Source organism: Chaetodon trifascialis, chromosome 9, assembly GCF_039877785.1.
Source record: "Chaetodon trifascialis isolate fChaTrf1 chromosome 9, fChaTrf1.hap1, whole genome shotgun sequence".
NCBI lineage: Eukaryota > Metazoa > Chordata > Actinopteri > Chaetodontiformes > Chaetodontidae > Chaetodon > Chaetodon trifascialis.
The window spans coordinates 4126963-4154043 of NC_092064.1; the positions used below are offsets into that span (position 1 = coordinate 4126963).

Sequence of the window (27081 nt, forward strand, 5' to 3'; positions counted from 1 at the left end):
AAACCCAGTACAGATCACCGCGTTTCAACACAGAGCCACACATCGCTACTTTACTGCTATATGGTGACCAAAAACAGGTACACTGAATCCTGATTTCCTCTTCCAGTGATAGTACTCACATGTAATAGTATTGACTTTTCAGTAGTGGATACACCATTACATGCCTTTGACATGTGTCATTAGTGTCAGTGTCCCACACTCTCAGCAGTGTAATGGGGGTTAGCTCAAAGACCTTTATAGGCCCCAAGGGCCTCTCTGGGGGCCGCACTGTCTCTGCCACTAAAAGAGGAGATAATGGGGAGAAGAAGACAACTAGAGAGAAGAAAAGAAGAAACAAGCAAAGCTGAGGATTAAGATACAAAGAAGGGATGTGAAAAAATATACGAGATAAACAAAATGACAAAACGAACAACTCTACAAAATGATCAAACCCATCACTGCAGTTCAAATGTCATGTTTGCCTTCTCTAACTTCCTAACTTGTCTACAAGATATCTTTCACTCTGTTTTCTCTAGTCAGGTAGCCAGTCAGTACATTGTTTAAACGTCATAACATTGAATGAAAGTTCCATCTTTGGTCTGGTTGGTAAGTTGTTTGGGAAAATTTACCTTTACCCATTCAGATGGAAGTGGCATGACAGGTAAAGCACAAGATATTCTTCTTTCAGTCCAAACTGCTTTATCTGGAAATCCAGAAAATAGCATTTCATTTTCTTCCGTCTGATTAATTTTCCTATGTATTTGTTTATTTAAATGAATTTAATCAAGGATGGAGTTTAACAAAAAATGAAAGGTTTTTCTGAGACAAAGTCAAAGTGTGAGCAGTCACCTCCATCTGCCTTGCTCACCTGATCCTACAGCAGCCATAATATGTAACAATATAACAAGACGTGGCAGGAGATGGCGAGCTGTCTGAGGAGCAGAGCGCATGTAGCAAATAAACAAAGGCTGCTGATGTGGAGCACAGAGTACGTCATTAGAAATGCACAGCCTCCTCACGCTTGGTCAGCTCCACCTTGGCCCTAACTAGCTCTGGCTCCCTCAAACCTCCCCCTGGTGTTCTCCGTTCACTCATCTCCTGTTTTATTCTAGATCATGCACATTATTTTACAAGCTTGTGCAGCAGGGTTACACCACTATCAACACTTTCATGATACTGTATATTGATTTGAAACAGCAACATATAATGTAATCCAATCTAACACTGTATGCTGCTGCATCACTTGCATCAAACCCTGACAGCCTCGACAAAAATGAAACTTCTAGAGCAAAGGACTGCTTATTGTTTCAAATGTCTGAATACTACAAGGATACAATTCCTGTGTGCCAGTGTGAATACCAAAACAAGAGCATTACCTAAATGAACAAATCCTTAAAACTTTCTAACTTCCCGTCCCTCTCTGCGGTACTCAAACCCACAGGTTCATACTGACGATGGAAATCTTAACAAAGAGCTACAAATATATAGTTTAACTTTTTGAAAAGGTTCAATAATTTCTCTCAGCTGACCACTGTCATTTCTGAACACACAACACTCAAGCAAGACACAATAGTGCATTTGTTGGGATTAAGTTGTATCAGACTTTAGATACACAAACAATACTAGGTAGTAGGATTCATTCACCATTGTTTTGGCCTTTTCATGAGACCTGTTGACATTAAGAAAAATGCCATGCATTCCCACACTTAAATGACATAAGTTGATTAAAGATGCCCTGTGAAATAACACATTTAGGTCAATACGTAATAAGCAATGAACACTGCTACCTAGCCTCAATCAAGTCTTGTACAGCATTTATTGCTTAGCTGCAAAACCTACAATGTACTTTCTTAGCACATTTTATTCAGTCTAGAGAGTAATTTTCTTTTTTATTCCATTAGATGTGTTTGGTTAACCTCCTTTTGTCAGGCGGATTTTACTACTTTCTAGGAATTAGTGAAGGCTTTCAGAGTCCAGTGTCAATCCCTGTAACTGTTAGTTAACAAATAAAATTATGTTTAAGAAATGCGAGACTTCTCATCTAACAAAGAAGTTGTGGCTCATATGGTCAAACCAGAATATGACCTTTCTTTCAGCATGCTTTTGACCATCTACCGGTACCTAAACAGCAGTGCTAATACAAAATAGGAAATGTGAAAAATAATTGAATCAAAGAAATAAAAATGAAATAGAAGCAATGCCCTGAGAGCTGACCGTGGGGAAACTGACAGCTTTGGCTAAGGTGAAAGCGTCTAGGAAGCCTCAATCACCCACACATCTTGCCACACTGACAGAACAGGTTAGTGAAAGCTTCGTCATGCTCTGACAGGAGGATGTAGAGGAGTAAAGGGGAGGAGAAGTGGGAGGCGGGGAGAGAGTCAAACTTAAAGGTCAACTTTATCTGCTAAGGATGGGGCCGACAGTGCAACATCGCTTTGGGATTTTTTTTTACGGATCACCAAAAAGAGATGCTCTTATTTGGTGTGGGTTTATGTGTATGTGTGACTATGTCTGTGTGATATATTTTTTTGTGTTGAAGGTATCCAAAATGTTTAAGCTCGGCAAAAAAAAAAAATCAAACAGACGTTTTACAGACACTGCATGATCACTAACATTATCATGGTACCGACTTTAACAACACACAGATTCCATTAACTTGCATATGCACCGTTTTATAGTTTTGTGGGTACTATAATCAGGTCTTCTGTAAATAAGAGTTCAGCTGATGTTTCCACCACTCAGATAAAGGAGTCACACAGACTTCATGCACTGCTGAATGCTGGTGGTGACAGTCTGGTTGCACTGTGTACAGGGCCCTACTTTAGCAACAGTAAATATCCTTATATTGTTGTGAGGGGTGTGACAGGGAGATGATTAGTACAAAACACAACACAGACTGTGTCAAATTCAAGGTAAATACCGTAAAATAATATGTAATAGACAATAAAATACTCTTTTAGCTTTTTTTGTCCAATCATATTGTTTTCTACTTCCCCCGAAGCCAATGTTCCATAGCTCAGTGGAGACCTCTGATTCAAACCACTCACTCAGCATATACAACTTCAACACCGTTGTGACTCTACGTACCTGGAGGTCTTTGATGTTTGGGAAGGGAATTCCAATGGTGATGACCGCCCTGGCATTGTCATCTGTGAAGTCGAGACCTTCACTCACTTTACCCCTGCAGACAGCAATCAGCAGTGCTCCATCTATAATACAGAAATCACATACAGTACAGAGTACACCAACACTGTAAATGACAAGTAATATGCTATAGAGTTCTGAACAGTTACTAAAACTATTCAATGGAAAATTAAGATGTTGTTAGCATCGGTGCAGCCTTACAAATGACAGCTTAAGTTCAGATGCAGTAGCACTATCACATTTAGTTGTGTTACAAATCAATTAATTACTAGACTCACTGCGCAAACACTTGACTAGAACAAATTAGTGTATATTTGCACAAATTTACAGACATCAAGCCACCAATCAAGCTGCTTCAGAGTGATATGGCAAGAGCAGTAACTGGTCCAAAGGTGTTTACCAGTCTCACCTCTTTCCTCACAGTATTTGATGGCATCGTAGTACGTCTGTAGCAGCTCGTCAAAATCCCCCTTGCCACCACCACGGGGCTCTGTGATCACAGTCTTCTGCTGTTCTAGCTTCTCCCAGAGACCAGTGTTGGTCCATCGGTCACGCAGCTTGTCCAGCATCTTTATCAAATCACAGGAGGCATGTTGTAAATAGTTGTTTGCTGAGGTTTTTTTGAAGAAGCAGAAACTGGTCACATGAAGTCAGAATCATGAGAGTGAGCCTACAACGTGGCTAAGCAAGAGCAATAAATATAAGATTGTTCTCAAATACGGGAGGATCTCTGGTGAACACACTACTTAAACATTAACCTTCAACTACCTGTGTATAATATAGTACATGAGCTGACAAATAAGGTATTTGATCACTGCATATCTTCATCTGCTCGACATTTTGCAGATTAAGAATTAGAACCTCAAGCAAGTTGCCTTGCAAAGCATGTAGAAGTACCATGACCTGGATGAATGGGAATCTTCACAAACAGAGGAATAAACACAGGTTTCTATTAGCAGGGCTGGCTAAAGGCAAAGGCCATATAGGCGGTCTCCAAGCACACCACCTTTTGGTGGGCGCTGGGTGCCCACATGAAAAAATAAAATAAATAAATAAATGAAAATTCATTGGTGAGTCTGTCAAGCAGCTTTATAGACTGCAATGTCAGCCACACATCAGCAAAGGTCAACCACTTTGGTCTAGACTTAAATGTCTCAAGAACTAGTGGATGGATTACCATGAAAAGTCATGGTGTGAAACATCTTTACATAAGTTTGTCAATACTTCAGAATGATACTTTAGTTTAGCACAACCTCACAGAGCTGTTAGCATGGCTGTAGACTTTTACACTGCATCTACACAGGAGGCAGTATTAAGTGTAGGTCAGCTGTGTTTTAGCAGTGCTCTAGGCCCAATATAGAATCACTGTAGTCTAGCATGTAAAACTGAAGAAAATAGACTTAAAGCATTAAAAATAAGCTCTGGGTCATACTTCCACACTTACACTGAGTGAAATGCAAGCCATTACGCAGCCTGTGTAGACAGATGAATTAATTGAAACGCTGCTGAAATGCTTCCTGTGTAGACAATTGATAAGCTTGTAAACTTCAGTATAGCTTTACATGGTCAGGCCCCTCTTTTCATATTACTCTCTAATGAAGTTCCAAATGTTTAAAGATATGTAAACAATGTAAAAAAAAAAAAAACATGTTATTGAGAAGGATGTACAGGAGGTATTCACCTGCAATGCAGAAATAGTGCACAGTAACTAAAGACATGTTGCCTAGCGTATTCGATAGATAAATAGATAGCATTAATTTGTTAACTGTAAGGCATGAAATTGTAACACATAACAATGACACTTTCAAATTCTGAAATATAAAGCTTGCAACAAAGAACAGGAAGCATTTAGCTACCCATGTTTGCTCCCATGTCTTGAAACAGCTTAGATTTCTTTGCTTTACTTGTACTTGGCAGAAGGCTGATGTGTTTAAACCACCTCTGTAATAAAATCACTGTTCTGTGCTATTGTTAGTGCCGAAAGCCATCAGCTCTCAGGGGAGGCACATTGATCTAAAAGCCCTCATCCTAGCATGGCCCCACTCATGTCTGTCCTGTGCAGATTATATCCTTGAATAAGCATAGCTACACAATCAAAGAGCAGCTTCACTGGATTGGAAATGTGTTAGAAAGGTCAAGTAGAAGTTCTTCTTGTAGTCAGCAGAAAACTTCTCAAAAGGCAAATACTGACAACCTGTGAAGCCTGAGTCTGATGCAGATGGGGCCACCAGATGAGAGGAAGGTGGGGGGTGTTCACTAACATCTTGTCCCCAACAGCACACATATTCTGTTTACCTGCAGGAACAGCCAACACAAGCATTCCTCCAAACACCACACAAAGCTAAACAGAAATTTACTCTGTGGGTTATGTGCAGAACAGAGGAAAACCACAAAGGCGGAAAGGGAAAAGAAACAGCATGGAAGCGATGATAGTTTCTTGCATGCCAGTGCGATTGCCTCAAAGTGGTGAAATGAAGCATGGGGAAGATTTTGTCAGGTTGGTGCCTCCTAAAGCAAGTGAGGCCAGGACGTTTGCATCAATAAAACATGGCACATTCACTAAATATGCAGTGTTACATCGACAAGGACCCCCCTTACGTGCGTCTTCAATTCAGCAACTGTTTGTCCTGCAATTGCTTTCCAGTGCAATCTTGGGCAGGAGATGAATGATTCATGTTATGTACTTGAGGCAGATCTACCACTAAACAAAACAGCCATTATCTGCCAGGCTGCACTTGGAAAGGAGCTGATTCCACAAGGCAAAGAGTACGGAGGAAAATGCTTGCACTGATGGAAGTTATGTGACAAGATAAGTGAAGAAAGAGTCAAGGATTGTGTCTTGCAGATACCTTAATTATATCTGCAGTACTTAATCTGACAGCACTACAAGTACATCTATTTTTTTTTTTTTTTTTTTTATCACTGGCAGAATATTTTTACCATTAAATAACAGAAAAATCAGAGAAACTCAACAATTTGGGCTTGTGAAATACCAAAGGCTATTATATAAAGATCAGAGATCATTTGTGGTGTGATTAGTTTCCTGGCATTAACATGCTATTATCACACCTTTCATTGTTCAGAGTCAGTGGGTCATACCTGTTTGCAATGAGAGTTTGGGTAATGGAGTGAGTGTAGGTGCCGTGTTCCCAAATTTCTTGCTGGATTTGCCTTTGCGGTGAACAAAGTCAGCCTAAGTCCTTGTTGGAGTGGATGCTCTCAGTCTGGCATCGATGCTGGGCCAGTAAGAAGCATCATTAAGGCTTTCAAGGCAGCATGTCAGGCAAATTTGTGCCACTATGCAGGTGATGTAATCCCATGCATAAAAGACAATTCTCTGCACCCTGTGCAGACACTATTCCAGCACCACCATGCCACTTCCCACTGGGAAATTCTGTGAAAAGGACAGTCCCAGGAGACACCGCTGTGTGTTGAGGCATGCTCAACTATATGTACTTAGTATGGCACTAACCACAGCACCTTTCCACCAGAGAGATTACAGTCCATGGCCCTAGAGTCAGTTTTCTTTGCCAGGGGTTGGCATGGCAAAGCCCACGCCTTTGAATGCCACTCAGTTGGAAACAGCAGATGTGAGGATAATGGAGCAAAACCCAGAACAAGAAGCAGCATCCAGCGACAGTCCCTGGCCACATCTGGCCTCACTTTTTATAGCAAAATCTAAAAAAGACAAGTTACATGATGAAGTGACACTGACATCTCCACTTTTAAAAACTCTTCTTCTAACCTCCACGAGCACATTGAAGTAAGTTGCACATACTGCTGGTCAAAATGTAGTTAGCCAGCTTTGTTAATTTTTCATGTTTAACATTAATCTTTGATGTTAGGATAATGACATCAACTTATCTGGCTGCCCGTGGTCTGTTGGTCTTTTAAACTGGCATGCTTTAGAAAGCAGTTATTCTAATGTAATGCCAACTTCAACATTAATGTTATTTTCAATTACTTTCATTAACATTCTTATCATTAATTTGCACAGGCCCACACACCCTAAAAAAAAAATGGAAGTTAACTTGAGTAACTTATTAACCAGTTTTTTTCTACTTTAATTGAGTGGGTTTCTCAAATGGTAATTTTCACTTTTACTTCAGTCATTTTTTATTAGAGTAATTGTACTTTCACTTGAATATAGACTTTTAGTACTCTACTCACCACTGTGTCCCCAACACCACAGTTTCAAGGATCATGAGGTGCACACACACTCCATTTTAAATTGTTGATTCTCAAAGGGGAAAAAAGTATCTTCCTGACTCATTCAACCACTCAACTATACTCAGTTCTGATGCTTCTGTGTTGACTACAGACTTGAAATAATGGTCCTTCACATAGTCTCTGGCCAATTTAGTCCAATCAAGACAAAGTTCAATAGAAGTGGTGCATCAGAGGCGGCATTTTGTTGAACAGTGCTGAATTAGAATGTGTTAATTTGGTGATGGTCATTTGCATGATTATCACCATTCTTCTTTGATCAGTCTGGGCAACTTCCAGTAAATGTGATGAGTGTTGGCATTGTTATCATGATGATGAGTATCTTCACTTAAATGTTGGTCAGTTTAAAATTGTCCAGTAAATTCACAAGCTCCATAGCTTTGGAGTTACAAAGTGCGATCAGCTCTGAAAATTCACCTGAGTCAGAGAGAGGAGTAACTGAGCCCGACCCAAACCCAACAGGCATTCTGTTTTCTATGGTCGAAACTGAGCCGAGCCCAAGGCATTAATGCAGGATGAAGCGAAGAGTTTGTGTTACGCAACTGTTCAGGCTGCATCCTACACCCTCTGTCCACATGTCGTTACAAGAGTGCAGTCCAAGTCTTCTTGCTGTCATATCTGCATGTACTGCATGCATGGTGCCCAAAATTTTGCTTCTGGCCGTTTTCCCTCTTTGGTATTTTGAAACTTTAAAAAATGGAAATAAAAAAGTAATATTGCTTAAAATATTAAAGAAATGTGTCATCTTTAACCATCTTTATCCCAATGGCTCCAGTCAGGCGCTGGCTGGATTAATTCCTGTCACTGTGTTTGTCTGAGAGGGGTATAACTGATACCAGAAATACCAGCCTCTCTGGTTTACCATACAGCATGGCCACAGTATACATAAATCCTTAAAAGCAGAAATTGGGTGAAGGTGGTGTATTTGCAAGGTTGATGGTTTGCAATACATGACAGGTGCTACTTTTATTGCTTCAGTCAAACTGATGGAGACCATGTAGATCACAAGACTGGTCTGATGAACCACATGGATATAGGCTTGAAGTAGAGCATTTCACTGTGCAGTCAAACAGATCTTCAGCACCTTCAGCAAAGGCTTTCAGCCATATGAGTGTTAGACACTCAACACAGAAATTACAGACATGAGCACCTTCATGAATAATTTAGGTACAACATCTGACAGTCCTGGTATTTAGTTGGCACACTGGGCTGGGCTACAAAATGTCAATCTACATGCTCAACTCCTCAGCTCTTTTGAATCTGAATATTAAATTTTCAGACAAAATGCTCACAAAATCTGAAAATAGCAGGAAGCGATTATTTAAGGCCACTCAGAACCACCATAAAAGAAAAGCATGGTAAATTTTAAATATGCCTGATAGATTAAGCACTATAAATTACATTTTAGAAATATGTGCTTTCAGGAAAATATATAATATGTAAGATAAAAGTACCAGTTATGTAACTACAGTTTATAGTGTAGGTACATACAGTGTATACAGGGTTTGAGGCCTTTTTATTTTGTATGCAAATAGCACAAAAGCTTACTTTTCCTTGCTTAAGATTAAATGATATTACACTTAGCCGTACAGATTTCAATGCATCTCTGAAGCATAAGCTTTTATTCTAGTTGTCTTAAAAAGACAGCTGTTGTTATTTGTTGGCTACCACTTTCAACTTTAACAAGAGATCTGAAAAGGCATACAGTTATGATGACCAGGATACATTAATGAGAACGAGCAGAATTTAGCACATACTGCAGGAGGGCACAATGAAGTGTGAATAATTTATTTCCCTTTCTAGGCATAGTAGGTGCAATGCTCAGCTTCTGCAAGTGACATGGTGAAGTGGGCCAGGTCTTTCTGCCAATTAGGACAGGGTGGTGAAACAACTAGATAGAAGCAGTGAACTGTAGTGTTTCTCGCACTTTTACACTTCCCCTTTCTTACCCCCTGACTATCTCCCCATCTTTCACCTCCTCTGCATCCGGCCTTGCTCTCTCATTCCCCGTGTCCCTGGTGTCATTGAGCTGTGTGGCGACACATTACAGCTCCTCCAGTGCCTGCTGAATTATGGAAGGGGTTTGGAGGCGACGGCATTAATGAAACATGCAGCCAGGAGCCACATTTCGCAGTGGCGAGGGGAGACGTGTTGTTGCGGTGTAAATTATTCAGCCTCAAAATATCACAGCAACCATCACGCCAAGACCGGTGGCAAGAAGCCACCTGCCACCTCTGGCCTGCCACTCTTGCCTTGTCGGCTGCTCTACACATCCCAGCCACACTGGTGGTGACAACAGAACACTGCAAAAACACTGACTGCTGCCCAGAGAAGAAGGCTGTCGCTGATAAGATTCCCTTTACTTCCTTAAAAAATATATACATATTAAACTGAGATTAATAAAAAAAAATCGTTCTTGGGACATTTTAATGTCTCATACCATTTGATTGGTTATATGGAAGGTTTTCAGATCATTATTATTTGTGATCACAAATATAATACTTTCTACACTGTGTATAAAAAATATTTGTGGGTAAAATTAATAGTACAACTGATAGGACAGCAAGTTAGATATGAAATGTTAATGTTCGTATTGGACACATGATATAACAAAATCATTACAAAAAAATATCTGTCAACAAAGGTAACATTTGTAAAGACCCAGTAATCTCAAAGGATGTGGCTGGTGAACCTATTTTCTTTCTAATGGTCGAGAAATCTTTTTTAAAAGACCTAAACCAGCAGTGTACTGAAGTTTTGAACAAACTCAGACGTGACTAAAGACGACTGGTGATTTGTTGAGTTAATGAGTATTTCTCGCAGCAGGACAGTTGCACGATGTTGGATTGAGTCAAAATAAACTCCAGTGTGTGTGTTTATGGTCATGAAGGAACATGTCACAGTGCAACAGTGTGGCTCACTGATGTGTTTTTAATAGTTCTTGAACAACAATGGAGCTCTATGGCACAGAGGCAGACATACCAGACTTTGGATACACTCACAATATTTGTTACCATCCAACAACCCATTCATTGTTGGTTTTGGTCTCTCAATGGGATTTGTTGACAATTAGAAATATGTACAATATCATCAGTCTTATTGTTTAACTGCATGTTTTTGAGTTGTAGTATTACATTCCCCTTAAGCAAACACTGCGTCAAGTCAGCTACTTCATTAGCTATTTTTTTCAAACCTTAAAAACTGCAGGACAGCACCTGCCACCTATTTTGAAAATCAATTTATCGTGTAAGACATCTAGCAAAAACATCAAAGATTCACTAGTGACCATTACTCAGATTTGAACTTTTGCCATTTTCCTGTTTTATGTCACTGTTAACTGGGTATCTTTGAGTTTTGGACTTAGAGTGCTGCTCAGACAAAACAAGCAATTCAGAGACATCATCTTGGACTGTCACTTTTTGTAAGAATTTGGAAATGATTAATAACCAACATATTAATCATCACTGCCCTACTTTTTTCTTACATCACGTCTGAAATTTCTGCAAGTTTCATTATATTTCAAATGCAATGGCAGCTATAAACTGTTATACTGGTGTACTGCATTGGAACAAAGAGAACTGACTTGTGATCCTTAAGTCTGAAACTCTGAGCCTCCCAAAAAAGCTCCAGCTTAGTCAAACCCCAGTAACCCTGAAGTTTCCACTGTAAAAACTCATATAAAACATCACCTGAGCACTACAAAAAAATCAGGGGGTATGCTGCACTGTGCAAATTGACCCATGAATGTAATATGCTCCCAAACACAGACAGAAACAGACTCATTTTGAAATAGCAGTATTTCTGGAGCTGTGTGATTGGTGCTTCAGATGCCCCTGGGCTGCTGAGGACGGTGTGTGCCGGTGGGTGCTCACCCTGCAGTCCGGTTTGACTTTGATTTGACACGCACTCGGCAGAGCCCAGGCGCCAGCACCGGGTGCGTCTTCACACAGACAGCGAGGCGACATCACCTAATGGCCCTTATCTCAATCTCCTTTAAAAGCATCTTGTATTCCCTGCCATCTTTTCACCTCTGCAAAACCCTGTTTTTTTTTGTTTTGTTTTTTCTAAATAAACCATCAGTCCGCCTCTCCAGTGGAGCACCGGTCCCTTCCTTTGGCGGCTGGGACCAGACAGCAAGGCCTGCTGTGGTTTTAATGGGCATTAACTAGGGGGCTGTTGAGGCTAAAGTGCTACAAAACCACAGCACTGGTGCAGGCTGTCTGGGAAAGTGTGTGTGACCATGATTACAGGCATACTTTGTGTGTCCATGTGTATCTTAAAAAAAAAAAAAACAACTATGTGCTAATGCCAACATTTTGTGTTTTCCTTGCATTTATTTGACTTGAATGACATGACGCCTTAGTTACACTTACAGAAATTCAAAAAAAGCTCATTTGTAAATGCTGCCAAAAAAGACAGCACTGATTTAGACTTGTTTTGTTACTAATCTTACTACTTATGTACTTTTTCATCTGCATTAAGAAGATAACGCAACTGAACTTAAACAGTGCCGAATTATCCTGCTGCATACTAGTGACTTTGTGTGTTTATGTGTGTATGTGAGGGAAGCAAATAGAGACTTTCTTGACTCTGCATTGAGCCAGCTGTGTATGTGGGGCTGATAGCCATCACCTAGACACACTGAACAGGGATGTCTGGAGATGACCTATCCACACACACACTTACACACACATCACAGGGCAGACGGGACTCAGCGGCACCAACGAGGCCTCCAAGGGCTCCAATTAATACCCCAGCCTTTCATATCTCCTCATCTCCTCATCTTTAAGAGCTGACTGCAGATTAAATATTTATGCATCAGCACAGAGAGAGAGATAGAAGTCTCCTACATGGCTATCAATAATAAAAAAACATCCCACAGCTCATACTCACTCCTTGGCTAGCAACACAGACTGACAAAAAGGAAGGTAAAATGAGAAAACAACAAGGCCCGGAGTCTTAGCTCTTCCTCACAGTTTGGATGGCGTGTCATCAGCTGTTTGAGAATGCAATAGGATAGCAAGCAAACAAGGAATGTAGAGAAATCAAACCAATGATCACTGCATGTGACACGCTGATATACAAGTCGAACAGGAACCACGTAAAAATGCCAAAGGCAAAAACAAAATTTGCCAAGAGCAACTGTGAAGGTCCACTGATTTCATATAGAATGATGTGTCCTCTTAACATGACACTGACTCATCATAGCAAAACACAGTAGGTCAGTGACGCCTGGCTTTCATGATACAATGTATTTCCACTTGAAACAGCATGTGAGTGTAGGACACAACAGTGGGAGGGGCAGCTCAGAAGTTCAAAGTGCCTTATAGATAATTGTGAGAAATGGTTTTTCACTGTGGCAACGTTGAGCAAAATGTAAGATATTAAATGACAATGGGTGTAAGGTATATTTATAGAAAAACTGTGTTTGATCCAAAGCTGGCAAAATGTTTCACCTTCTATCAGGTGAACATCATTTAGACACAAAGCATTTTTTCAGGTGTGTGGGACAGTATGGCTGTCGACCTCTTCCACACACTACTTCTTTCTTCAGAGCAGTTATATTTACCTCAAAGCTCAAGTGTTGCTCTTATAGCCCTGGCCATTTTAACGAAAGTCCTCAGTGATTAAAAACATAACTGAAACTGGGAGGTGGCAGGTAAATCTGAGGGGGTGCCAGAGGATTAACAATACTGGAAAACGCATAACTAACATTCAGTTTTTCAACCTCTATTCTATCTCTTTTCCCTGTGAATTACTGGAAAATGTTACAGTTGGGAACCAGTTGGGTTTGGTTCACTGACCAAAATTACTAATTGACCAAAGATACACATAACATGTCCAATGTGGACAAACACAATGATAAATGAAATCCACTTGACCCTTTGGAAGCTAATGAGACAACTGAGCTATAATGGACATCAATTATTCATGAACAAAAACGCGTAACAAACAAAGGGGGACAAAGTGTCTATGAGAGCACTCAGAAGTGTCCTCATTAACTGAAAGAGGATACAGTTCTGTGAGGATGATGGTATTTAACAAGTACTTGACAAGCACCTCTATTGATTAGTAGTGATCTATTGTAACATATGACACCACTGACAGCTGCCTCCTCGCAGTGGGATGTGTTGGAGTCCAGTGTAGGGTTTGGAAACTGTTACTTGCTTTGTATGGCATAAGTGAACAGAAATACCTTCAAACCACAAAAGCACTGGCCACGAGTCAAATCCATGGTCTCTAGCACCTTCCAGTGGTAAAATGTGGAAATGTTCTAACCGCAAACAATCCACCACTACTTCAAGACAATGTCATTAATCATTTTGAACGTAAATCAAGCTAGATCAAAATAGAACCACCAATAGCGCTCAAACACAAAACCACCTTACTTGTGGTAATTCCCTTGTTAAGGGAATACTTTAAGAGTGTTTTGTGTTGCCTGCTGTATGTACATTCATTTGTTTAATAATGGATTTCTTCGGCTTCTATTCAATTATTTTGCACCTTATATGACTCAGAGTCAGATAGTGCGTTTGAAAAAATTTAAAAGCTATGTACATTTCTGGATCGTAAACAAGGACGAGTGTTGCAAGTAGCCTCCATCAGACGCACTGATGTGGTGTGTTGGAGCTGCATATGGAGGCTGTCCTGCAGAGGAGCCATCTCACAGTGCAAAGTTGTGTCATTGAGATTCATTAAATTTGAAATATTTTCTTGTTGAATTGTTGAAATTGTATTCAGCTGATTAGGTACTCTTTCTAATGACAAAATGTATTTAAATCAGAAAATAAACTTATCAGAAGCATTAAAATCGAAAACACAGGTTGTGTGAAGAAGAACTGCTGGGACAAGCACCGTTTTAAAACCTGTAGTGCACACCACAAACACATAACCAATGTCACTCTGAAGGTGCAAGTACATGACACGTCAAGCTTTTATTCCATCAGACCAGTAATTCCATGGCCTATGTTTCCTGTTTTAGTAGAGTGTGTTTCAGTGGGATATTTACCTTGTAAGAAGGCAAAAAGCAGAGCACACCCTTGGTCACAACCTGGCAGACATGGAGCAGCAGCGCACCCACCTCGTCCTGGAAGGCATACGTTTCAGCATTTTGGTAGGTGGCACAGAGTTTTCTGCCCTGGGGTCCTGCACCAACAGTGCCTACCCAAACCTGATGAGAAGGCATTAGAAATCTGAAGTTCAGTTCAACATTGTACTTCATATAATCATTATCTTTGTGCATTATCACATTGGCCCAAAGAATTCATTTTCAGGAAAGCTTTCAGGAAACTAATACCTCATTCACACCAGGTATTAAAACGCAAAACATTATCTGGACAATAAAGATCCAATCTTGCCTGTGCTGTGTCAGTTTGCCCCAGTGTGTTGCAGTACCAATGTGTACAGACCAGTGATGAGATCAGCTGCACAGATGAGTGCAACGTGTTGCACACACAGTTATTTCTTACTGTACATCATTCAGTTCCCACTAATGCTGCTTTAATTTCTGTTGAAGAACACGTCTTTTGGCACTTTGATGTGAGGTGTGTGTCTTTCAGCCCTCTCACTTTCTCGCTCACTAAATCTGAACAACAGTTTGTGTTGGCTAAAAACAAACATCTGTATGTTGTATGTTGTATAGCCTACAAAACAGCAACCTACCTAAGATCCAAACATAAGGTGAGCCAGACTATCTCCAGATGTGATCAGGCAGGTCTGATCACATTCCAATCACAGTGTATTTACACCTCATGTGTGTTTCTTTATCCAGATAACGTGTCAGGACACAGATCACATTTTAATACCAAGTGTAAAGGGGGTTTCAGTGATTTCGATGGGGCTGCACGGTGGCGCAGCAGGTAGTGCACGTGCCTCACAGAAAGAAGGTCACAGGTTCGATTCCCGGGTCGGGCCTTTCTGTGTGAAGCTTGCATGTTCTTCCCGTGCATGCGTGGGTTCTCTCTGGGTACTCCAGCTTCCTCCCACAGACCAAAAACATGCTCATTAGGTTGATTGGTGACTCTAAATTGCCCCTAGGTGTGAGTGTGAATGGTTTTGTGTTTGTGCCCTGCGATCGGCGGGCGACCGGTCCAGGGTGTACCCCGCCTCCCGCCCGTTGACAGCCGAGATAGGCTCCAGCCCCCCCGCGACCCCGAAAGGGATAAGTGGCATCGAAAATGGATGGATGGATGTTATTTAATGGGGATAGTAGATAAAGGAATCAAGCAGTATGACACAGAACAAGGCCACAGTATTGTTAGGGGTAAAGGGTATAAATCCACTCACTAACTATTCTCTTGTACAGTAATGCACTTTGTCAGAACAGCAACAAAATGCATAGGTTGCAGTGTTCCCAGAGGCTCAGTGACATGGGTAAACCTACTGACCTGGGACTTGTTGATAACATGGTTGGCCTCCAGCTGGATGGAGAATTTCAGCCCAAGTTCAGAGGAGAAGGAGCCCATGGGTGACAAGGTTCCTGATGTCAGCACAATGCTGTGCACAGAGCCACTCAAGTCAGAGAAAGCCTGGGAGACACAGACAGACAATGAGCCTCCAAGGGACGTTTTAACTGTAATTTATGCGATAATGAAAACATTCAATATTAAGGGGCATTAGTGGCACAGTGGAGATAGACAAGCTGGATAAAACCTAAACAGTCTTTCATACTTAACACTCGGCCAGTAACCTTCATTTCAGACTCCATTAATTCATGATTTGAGTTAGATTTGATTTCAATTTATTATTATAACATTTTTCTGCGTCCCAAAACAAAGCCTGTTCAGTCAAGCCTGTTCATAGACTTCAGCAAAGATCAGTGCGGCCTACATGGCAGACTGTGCCATGTCTAACCTCTCACCACAGCAGGATTGAGGCACCAGAAGCTGACTGTTAAGACTTCTGTCTTGACGCGGATGCTCCGGCGTTGTCTGGGTCGTGGCCGGACCAAAAAGCCCTGGGCATCAGGGACATCTGGTGGGACCTGGTTTGTCCAAGCATAGCTCTTCTGCAGAGCTACCCGGTAGTCTTCAGCAAACCTACCAACAGACAGAGAACAACTGAGTGATCATTCAATTCTAAAGCCTATTCATCAGAGGCACTGGCATGACTGAGGACTTTGGTATGTCAGACATGTTTGGTTTGTCTCTGACCTGCAGTTGTCCCTGTAGAGGAAGTCCAGCACCATGAAGAGGCCTTCGAGGACAGTGGAGGTAGCTGAGCTGATGGTTGAGACCTGCACCATATCCTCCCTACCATTAATCAAACCAACTCGCTCCTCTTTTTCCAATACTGCTGCCAAGTTTTGCTGTTACACAGACAGACAGTGGAAGACATACATGAAAAAACAGGAACATCTACAACCAAACAAGAACACACAGTTAACATTTAAACATAATAAATCGTATATACATATTTACAAGAAATATCACATCCTATTACTTTTACTAAAAATAACCTCAAGGACAAACTGTGGTGCTAATGTTGTTCTAAATTAGCAGTATGTGTGCACTAATTTCTGTGTGGCCCTTAAAACCTCAGAGTTGCCAAAGTCAAAAATCTTCAAAGAAGGCCTTCATTTCCATGTAGGTGTCATCCATGCACATCATAGTGTAAAATTCCTAAATGGCACAATAAACATGAGACACAGCCTGTCAATACTGGGCAAGGACAAAACTGTCCATTGTCCCTCTTCACCACAGAAGAAACCATCAGATTTACAACTAAATCAGACGGAGGGAACACAACGAGATTTTAGCCTTCAAAACATCTGCTGGGATCAACAGAGACAAACACTTGGGAACTGAACCAATCAGCAAACGACTGGGGTAGAGTAGTAGAAGTATTAAATATAGGTGCAATACTGAAATACAGTGAAGCTTGATTTTGCACCTGCACCAGCTGCAGGTCCTGTCAGGCTCACACAGAACTCTGCTGCACGCTGGTCACTGACGTAATGTCAATCAAAACCTGTGAGGGTTGAATTAAAAGTCTGAACTAAAGTTTGTGTTTTTGTTACATTTTATACATTGATCTGGTAAGTTTTGGTTTCACTTTGTTAACACTTGAATGCATTTGTGTCAACGCACAAAAGAACTAACGTACGTGACGTAGCAACATCCTGTCGTCATCAGGGATTGATTGGTTTGTAGACAGGCATATTCATTTCCTCTCTCTCATCCACTTTTTTTTCCAACTGACTCTTTATAAAGTCAGCAGACCAAATGTCAGTTAAATATTTGGTCCTCTCCTCTCCAACGTGTGCTACGGCTGATTTTGTTTTGTTGCCTGGTTTTTCCATTTTCTAAAGTCAAAGCATCTGAAATATGTTTTCACACTGGGAGCAATGATTCATTTTAATCTGGACTGAGACCACCTCTTGTCCTCAGACCAAGGTTTGGCCCTTTGGTCCTGACTGTGGTCAAGGGTAGGTGTGAAAGGGCCCTTACAGTGGACACTTGATCTGGGCTTGTCTCAGTTATGTGGAACACTTAAGTGAACTTCTAATATTAATAATAATAGCACTACTCACAGTATTCGGACAAATTATGAGAAAGCAATGAAGCTGTGGATGAATGTGTAATTACAATTAGTCATTTGGCAGACTCTTGTATCCAAAGCGACGCACATATGAATTCACGCAGCATCCGGGGCAGCTTTTTTTTGGTGTTCTGTATCTTGCCCAAGGATACTTCGACGTGGACTGCCAAGGCCAGGGATTGAACCACCGACCTCCTATAAGCAAAGCAAAGATCTTTGGTGTACCTTTAGAATATTAAAGGTGGCAACAGTGATGCCCAGGCTCTCAAAGATGGCCAGTGTATCCTTCCCACTCCAGACTTTACAGGCGCTCTCATATCCCCGTTCAGACATCAGGCTTTGACTCTCTTGGATCCAGCTACAACATGGACAAAAGACATCCTTTTTAAATATTTACTAAAAATATTAGAACCACAAATGAGTTAAGTCACTGACTCACTAACTTGATCAGGCTATAGCAGAAGTTTCTGAGTGGCTCATGTTTGGCTCGTCTGATGTTGTTGTTGACCATGCCATCAAGCTCATCCCTGCACATCAGCAGACTGTCATGGTTTAAAGTGAAGCTAGCGCTTTCCCTTGCGCAGTCCTCAATGTTGTGGGCCTCGTCCAGCACCAAGATCTGGCCTGCCAGGTTGATATCCATCTGGTGAAAATGAAGATTGAAAGCAAAAGAAGAAGAGGAGAGTGAGAGGTTAACCCCTAAACTCTACATATGATCTGGTTCATATATCTCTCCCTACCTTTTTCCCCTAAATGCTCCACCTTCTCTTCCAAACTCTACTCACACTTTCTCTGATCATTGGGTCCAGCAGGTAGTTATATGGGCAGAAGATGATGGAGGCTTCCTGCATAAGTTCACGGGCAGCATAGTAAGAGCAGGACCGGAGCCGTTTGCCAAGTGCGACTATGTCCTCGATGTCCCAGGCTTCACTGAGTCCATGGACCTGCTGCAGTAGGTTCTGATCCCGCATCCTCTGGACACCATGGTAAAAGCGGCATGACCTACCCTGTAATGTATGTTTTAGTAAGATAAATAGCGAAAGAATGGGGTTAGACCAAATATAAAACTACCACTTTATTAGGAACTGGAAATCAACCCCTAAAAGTCATCAGCATGTGATGCATAACATGTAGTTATAGTTTGACATATAGCCCTTTTTCAATGCAAGAACTTAATAAAACGTGACACACGTAGATATTGTGACAGGTTTTGGGTTTGTTTCCATAGATTTCTACATATTTTGAGTATGAGTTCTTACAGCTAAATCTGGACTCCACTCAAAGAAGTTATACCAAATGCAACCTGCACGTTGTACAACTTGCACTTTTCAGCTGTTGCCAGCAGTGCTGTCAATCATCCCTGGTCAAGCAGTGGGTAGTCAAATCACAAAAAAGATGACTACAAAAATGCATTAACAATAACCACCATTTCACTACTCCATCTGTGTCAACAAGAGCAAATAATACTTTAAAAATGAAGAATAACGGAGAACGCTTGCTGGACAAGACAAGATGTTTAGGCCCTGAAGAATGCCATTCAGTGGGAGCTGGTGTCAGCTGTTAGATGGACCAGAGGATTTCTAAGTGGCTGGCAGAAATAGAGTTCGAAAAAGCAGCTAAACAGTAACAGGACAAAAACAAAAATGAAAGGATCACAACACTTATAGTGGAGCAAACTGTGTGTGCTGGCCACCGTTTTGGGTCACTAACTGGCCACAGAAGTGTCCTGGATTCAGAGTAAACATGAAAGACAATCAACAATATCAGAGGCACTTCTTCAATTGCAGCCTTTCTCATAAGCACTGCCTTCACTCACATACCAAACAGACCAGAAAAATGACAGAGCTGGTTCGGCCATAGTCATATCAAAGGACATACAGTATATCTGACACATCCTGGTTTGCAAAATACAGTGGAAACAAAAGGAAGAACCTCGTATCAGAGGCTCAGAATTTTACAAGTTCAGCTGCATTCAATAATATGTTGACAGGAGGACGTAGGTGTGAGAAACTAGATTCACTGCACTCATTTTCTGTCAACTGCCCGATTGATTAGTCATTGCAGCTCTAGGTACAGTTTTAAGGACAAGTTTGATGTGATGATGGTCCAAATTATATTTCAAAGTTTTTTCCACTCTGTCAAGAATGTGAAAATGGGAAAAAACAGAGACTTCTTGATTTTTGGAATTAAAATAGTATGAAAACATGTTAAAAATCAATACAGTCTATCAACTAATAGCAGCTTTGATATAAAATGACAAAAATCTTCCTTGTGCCTAATCCAGTTTAAAGACTGTTAAATACTTAGCCTTAGATATTTTTTTTTATCTCTGACATACCTGGCCTGCTGAAATTATTCTCCTCTCTCTAGTTTCAAATTTAACCAGAGGTGACACAGTATTTCTGAGGCTGTCTATGAGGTCAGATGTTCTAGCTATTGTAGTGGTTTATGTGTCCTGACACTCACACAGTGAGCGGGGATGATGTGTAAAGAAGCAGCAGCTCATGTACCAAGGCCAATTACTCTGTCAAAAGAGGTGTCTGCTTTAGATGTCCCCACCCTCTTTCTTATGAATTTAACAGCTTGAGGTGACAATGACACACTGTACACCGCAAACCTCCAGACAAAATCAAAATCCCTGGGTGAAATGATCTATGATGTGCTAAGCTTAGACACTTAGTTGCCACTGGACCCTGTCTGCTCAGTGAAAGGGGAGTTGGGGGGATTAACGGCCTTGAAGTCACATTTAGGAAAATCAGGACAGCTTATAGCACAGTTAAAACAGAGGGCAGGTGTTTTGACTGAAGACGCCACTAGCTGAATGATGTGGGTTTCTGTGTATGAATCACTACAGGATGGTAAACTGACACTGACTAGACTAGACCCCAAGGTGATGAAGACTCCAGCAAGGGGTTATGACTGGGCCAACTATTTCACATGACGAAGTGAGACAATTACCAAGGGAGACAAACACCACCAATGACGGCGTAATTGGTTTAATTACAGTGAAGTGGCCACCTCAACTTTAGAAAAGAATTAGGGGGTTGCAAGTGTCTCATGTCTCTAAAAAAGCTCTCGCTCAAAGCTTCTTGAAACTTTAGTGGGTCAAAAACAACTTGCTGGACCGATTGTGAGCATAATCGCTGCTCTGAGGCTACATGGCTGGAGTTTTGTTTGGCAGTGTTCGTTACCTGTGGGTTTATAGTGAGGTATTACTTCAAAGTTAAAGATAAAGTTAAAAATACGTTTACTGTGAATGTGTTTGTCAGTGTTCCTCCTCACATCTTTGTTTTCCCGCAGGTCCTTGCAGCGTTCGTTGCGGTTGGCGTGAGGAGCCACCTCTGGGTTGACACAGGTGTGATCTCTGCTGGATAAGATGGTCATGGGCACGCCAGAGTACACAGTACGCTTCAGCTCATGGGTGATCTGAGTTATCTGCTTGTGAGTGCGAGTGCCAAAGAAGATCTTAGGAATCTTCTTTTCCCCTTCTTTGTCCTTGTCCTTGTCCTTGACCTTGTCTTTGGCTGAAGCACACGGGCACCGGGAGCAGGGTTCAGGGGACTGGACAGAGAAAAAGAAACAAATACTGAGACATACTTCGCTGCCAGATTTCAAATTCTCATTCTCACTCATATACTGCAGTTGGGTCCCAGATCTTGTTGTGTTAATGGTGTAATACCAGCAACCAATTGTTATTCTATTGCACTTAGAATAGACATTTGAGAACCACATCACACACCTCAACAAGGGCAAACTTAATACTTTGAGGAAATGTGCAGGAAACATGCGTAATAGCTAAAAATGTCTCCAAACCATTTTTATGTAACACTCTTTAATTAGTTGATGTATTTAAATTGGCATGTACGAAAACTTTCAGTTCATTGATTCCCTGTATGAGAACAGTGTGATCAGCTCAGACTGTATTTATTAATCACCACATCTATATTCCACTTACTCCAATTATTATACAGTCTTTCTGCATGATCCAAAATAACAGATACAGTTGGAGATGGCACACAGTCCATACACCAAAGATCTAACACTTTGGACTAGTTGTTGCACTTAATCAATAAATCTATGAGCATGCATCTAATACCAACCACTCGAGCTCTTCACACTATGGCAGCAACATCACATATGTGCAAATGGTTCACTGTTTAATTAATGCTAAGGTTGGCTGGCCATCTACTTCTGAGACCTAACCAACAGTTCCACTTATTTATTCATTAAGCAACCGTAAATAAATTAATTATCTTTACTTTTTATGTTAATTTCATTTGTATCAAAGTTTCACATTAATGTTCAATCAATCATTATGTGTCATGCACACACACATCACATGTTATCATCTGAGCTGTGTAACATGCAGCTCCAACTCATCAGCTCCTGCTCATTATCCACAGCCTGAATAGACTATCTGACAGACTTTCTTGTACACTCTTTTGAAAAAAAACATGGAGAAGCACAAAGAATTTGTATCCATACATAACGTGTCCTGTCACTCAGCACCAGGTGACCTTTACAGTCTGAAAGATGATAGGCCACCATTGTGGCGGCTGAAAAAAATCTAGTTGCTTCATAATTGGCCATCCAGTGACACGGTGAATCCCCCCTCCACACACCCACATTTACACACACAGGTGAAGTGTAGCTGGCAACGCTTATGAAACTGATCCCGCTTATGTGTTGAGCTCTTTTAAGTGGTGTACTATTTGACCATTCAGTGGTTTACATACACTATCCAATCACAGGCTTCTCAAAAACTACAATTATTACAATATAAATTAAAATAATATTATCTAAAATGTATCATTTTCAGTTTCATCAGTAGTAATTTATCCATTTATCTATATAGCAGTAATAGTAAGCTACATTTTCATTCCCTTTCCCAGAGGAGCTCTGGTACCTACAGGTAACCAGCCAGCGGCTTATCTCGTTCAGATTTTGTTCAATATTTTCACTTACTTCTTTACTTACCTTTAAGTCTTTCTATTATTGGAAGCATTTTCTGTGGTTTGTTACAACAGGTCCTCTTTTAGTGTAAACAGCAGTAATCAGTGCCTTCTTGCAGAAAGAAACCACACTTTGGATGTACAGACATAAAATCCACAAACTCTGTTTAAACTGATCTGCTCCTTTAATAATTTTAGGTCAATGTAAATTCAGTGAAGCAGCTTGTAGGCAACAGAAATATCAAAAGGGCACTAGCCAGACCTTGCTGGCTATTGTATAAATCTTAAAAGAAAGAGTCATCAGAGAGAGTGTCTAATCACGTGATGAGAAAATGTTCAAAATATAATAAATATAAATGATGTAACTAGTGCTGTCAGGCGATTAAAAAAATTAATCTAATTAATTACAGGATTTGTAATTAATTAATCTAATTAATCGCATTTTAATCTCATATCTGCTAAAGGTCCCCAAATAAAGAATTTGAATTCTAGGACATTACAAAATTGTAGTGCATGACTAATCAATTGAATACACCAAGAAGAGAAGATCTGATATCCACATTTTTATTGGTGAAGTGTGCTTCATAATCAGAGGAGCAATCAGCAGCAACCCACTTTGCGATTGAGTTTGTCAGTTTTTCTGTCGTGGCTTTGCTCATTCGTTAAGTATGAAATTTTCTCTTCGCTCACCGCCAGGTAGGGCGCAGAGGCGCTGAGCGGAGGCGGCGGAGCTCAGGGTTACGTCATCAACAAGTGCGAGCGATTCACCGTTGCTAGGCAACGCAAGTACTTCCTTTCACTCCGGAAAGCTAATTATTACACACAATGTATCTGAGTTTGTCGCAAAATAAGGCCCTTGCAGTAGCGTAGTATTAGTAGTAGTAGTCGCTATTCCAGGCAGACGCAGTAGTCACTGTGTCTGCCTGGAATAGCGAACGTACACAAACAGCTAAGCTAACGTTAGCATTGTATTTAGCTTAACGGTAGTTCGTAAACGCTGCCTGGAGCTGTTATCTTATTGGTTGCGCTTTGAAAGGTCAGCGGCAAACGAGGTCAAAGTTAAAGTAATTTGAACTTTGAGTGCAGCGGTAAGCGGCAGATCCGAGCGGTGCGCCACGCCGAGGGTAGCGGTGCCGTTTAGTCGGGCGCCAGCGCTCTCTCCATAGGAAAACAATGGGACAGCCGGCGCAAAGCGTTTTTACCGCTGATCATGCGTAGGGGCCTTAACTCAGCAAGTGTGGGTTGGCGGAGTGAGCTCACGGTAGCACTAGCTGCACTAGCAGCAACTACATGTTTAGCGTTTAAATGATAATTCAGGCTGGAGCTGTTACGGTGATAGGAAAATTATTTTTTTACACATGGTACAAATCACTGCGTTCTTGTTAATAGTCCCGTCTTTGTTCTTTTTGCTTGCCGTTCAAAGGTCCAAGTAGGCTTGCCTCGCTCTCCGGAGTCGCATCCATGTCTGTTGTCACCCTGCTTTTGACTAGTGGCGCAGGTAGGATGCGACCTGCCGCTGCAGCCTACGGGTCACTCAAAGGGCCAAATTTAAAATGCTTGCGCATTGACTTGCCACTCATGTTTAACTGCGTTAATTTTTATAGCGCGTTAATTTACAGCGTAATTAATTAATCTAATTAACGCGTTAAACTGACAGCCCTAGATGTAACACAACATTGCACTAATTTTTATCAAACAGATCTTCTGCAGGACAGCTTCCATATGCAGCTCACACCAGGCAAATGCGTCTCACAGAGGCTACTCTCATGATCAGGCAATGCTCCTCTTTCTTTACAATATCTGATCACAAATAGGCAAAGCATCATCATTTTTTCCAACAGAATATCTGAGACATAGCAGCATGGTTTCTTTCTAGTTCATTTGGTGCAGGCATGATAAAAATGCTTGTAATGGTCGTGGAAAATGAACGCAATTTCCACCATATTACACATTTGACAGTTGCCTTCATTTCTATTATCAAATTCTGCGATTCTGTGTTTTCTGCATCACGGAAATCATATGTACACGTAAACTTGGTTAAAGGCACTGACATAATTTGATGGTGGAAACTAGAGGCCCTGGAGCAAACCCGCGCAAGCTAGCTGTTAGGCATCAGCACCAACCACTGAAGCAACACCCTGCCCAGAGACAGAGGATGACATGCAGCAAAACAATCCTGGGACGCTGCGGCAAGGACTCAGCCTACATACATGATACACACTCTATACCAGGTGAGCTATGGGGGCACCAGTAAACATTCAGCACCAATTACATAGTTGCTTTAAATTATAGACAGATATATCATGTTCTTTTGGTCTCTAAATTTGAATGGGTGTTGCTCATACGTACAGAAAACAGAGTAAGGCTGGGCAATCATAAACAGTTTGTTAATTGATTTTCCAGAAACTATCTGGTATTATCCAAATGAACAAGACTGGCCTTGAATCACTTCACAGCAGAGCCCTATGTCTTCTTTATCTGTCTCCACTTTAATCACACCATATGTAAAAATGATAAGGGAGAAGACTATTAAAACAACAGGTTGGTGACTTCCGGAAACTTGGCCACAAAAGGCAGTTTTACTGTTGGGTGGATGTTGAATAAACATAATATTGAATAAACATATCTCCCAAACTTGGCAAACATGTTCATCCCTAAATCTTAAACAAATTACCTGAATGATTCCACGTAAGAATGAATGGTATGTGTTGTGACACATTGCACCTTACGATGGGGATCAGAAGGTAGAACTCCTGATGACAGACGAGTAGCTCAAGTTACCCGGCAGCTCAGATTTTCCAAGCATGTTTGCCCATCAAATATTACAATGTGTGATGGAGTGTAGGCCAAAGGGAGCCCTTAGAGAGTCGTCTCTCAGAGTTAAGAGGGATAACGAGCCCTGAGCCCATGTGAAAAATAAACAGAGGTGCTGCAGGGCCCCAACACCAGTTCAAGTTACCTTTCTCCTCTGGAACGGTTACGCTCCACGGCCTGGGCCCTGAGCCCGATCACCTTACCTGCTGCTGCCACATTAAATAGAGCCATCCAAATATCCTGCCCGAAGATGGCCAATAATTACTTATTCATTGGCAGGTGGGGGGAGGAGGGGTGGGTAGGGGCAGTGTAGAAGGGCTTCCTGATGAATAGAAGCCCTTGTCAAATGCTGCAGCAGGAAACAGCTGACACAAGAGTATCCTTTTACGCGCCTGCCTACCGAGATGCCAGGACAACAAGGTTTCAAGCCTGGCCCCACAGCCCAGAGCAGACACCCCCTAGAAAGGAATGCAGATAACTGGCAAAAGGGGCAAATGGGACGCCAGCACTGCTCACAACAAGAACATACTGGTTCTTTCAGCACAGAACAATTCCACTGGTGTTGCTCCTTGGGTGCCACTCGCAATGAGAATGCCCTCACTTTGTCTGTCAAACAACATGTAACATGAGGGAACTGCCTGTCTTCACACAGCATTTACGGCTACACTGTACGGAACAGCTGTACTAACTTCCTTTAGGTTTACTACGTTTCTTCAGGTATACTGAGTTTGTTCATGTATATTACGTTTACGTAGTACAAGTATACTAACGTTCCTTGGTACATCTACACCACCAAGGTGTAAGTGTATGCAGCGGCTAAAGCTTTCTTGAATTGACAGAACAGAGGTCAGCGGTGTTACTGAACACCTCAGAATATTCACAGGTAGGCTTCTGTTGCTATACTCCCTGCCAACACCTGAGAGATGGAAATCTCACACTCCAGGGGGCCAGTCAGAGGGCACCGAGGGGCCGCAGGCAGTGGATCACTTAGGTATCACTGGCGCCTCTCACTGGTCGCCAATTTGCTCCTCATTCCACAGCTTTCGAGAGCTTGGAATTCACTCCAATAAGGGTGGGCTTCAACAGCCAATACCTCGGAAGACATGACACCGAACACCCCCTCCTCCCGATATGACCACACTGTGCAGGTAGCGGCAGTGGCAAATATCTGCCCTCCAAAGCACCTGTTTATCCCTCGAGCGCAGTAACCAGCGGGTGAACCCCATTCAATATTTATCCCCGTGGCTTTCACAGATCAGCGGCCCAGGCGAGGCAAACCCTCTTAATTAAAACTGGAGCTTGCTTCAAAGGGCCCCATTCAGGCCGTCAGTCAGCGCTCATGGGACAAAAGAGCCCGGGTCATGTAGCTGCAGGGAAACCAGAGATGGACGCGTCTTTTTTGACTTCACTTTCCCTCCTCCTCTTT

At 41.6% G+C, this 27081-nt stretch overlaps 1 protein-coding gene across 1 annotated transcript in view; it reads right to left on the bottom strand.

Annotated features, from left to right (window-relative positions):
* brip1 (BRCA1 interacting helicase 1) overlaps nucleotides 1–27081 on the bottom strand; it is a 48096-nt gene that overhangs the window by 10744 nt on the left and 10271 nt on the right. Inside the window, exons 7-16 of the mRNA XM_070970428.1 lie at nucleotides 21172–21450; nucleotides 18675–18896; nucleotides 18333–18532; nucleotides 18115–18247; nucleotides 16503–16657; nucleotides 16211–16388; nucleotides 15738–15878; nucleotides 14360–14521; nucleotides 3533–3692; nucleotides 3067–3188 (exon numbers count right to left, since the gene is read on the bottom strand). Of these exons, the coding sequence (XP_070826529.1) occupies nucleotides 3067–3188; nucleotides 3533–3692; nucleotides 14360–14521; nucleotides 15738–15878; nucleotides 16211–16388; nucleotides 16503–16657; nucleotides 18115–18247; nucleotides 18333–18532; nucleotides 18675–18896; nucleotides 21172–21450 (1752 nt within the window). The remainder of the gene's footprint in view (nucleotides 1–3066; nucleotides 3189–3532; nucleotides 3693–14359; nucleotides 14522–15737; nucleotides 15879–16210; nucleotides 16389–16502; nucleotides 16658–18114; nucleotides 18248–18332; nucleotides 18533–18674; nucleotides 18897–21171; nucleotides 21451–27081) is intronic.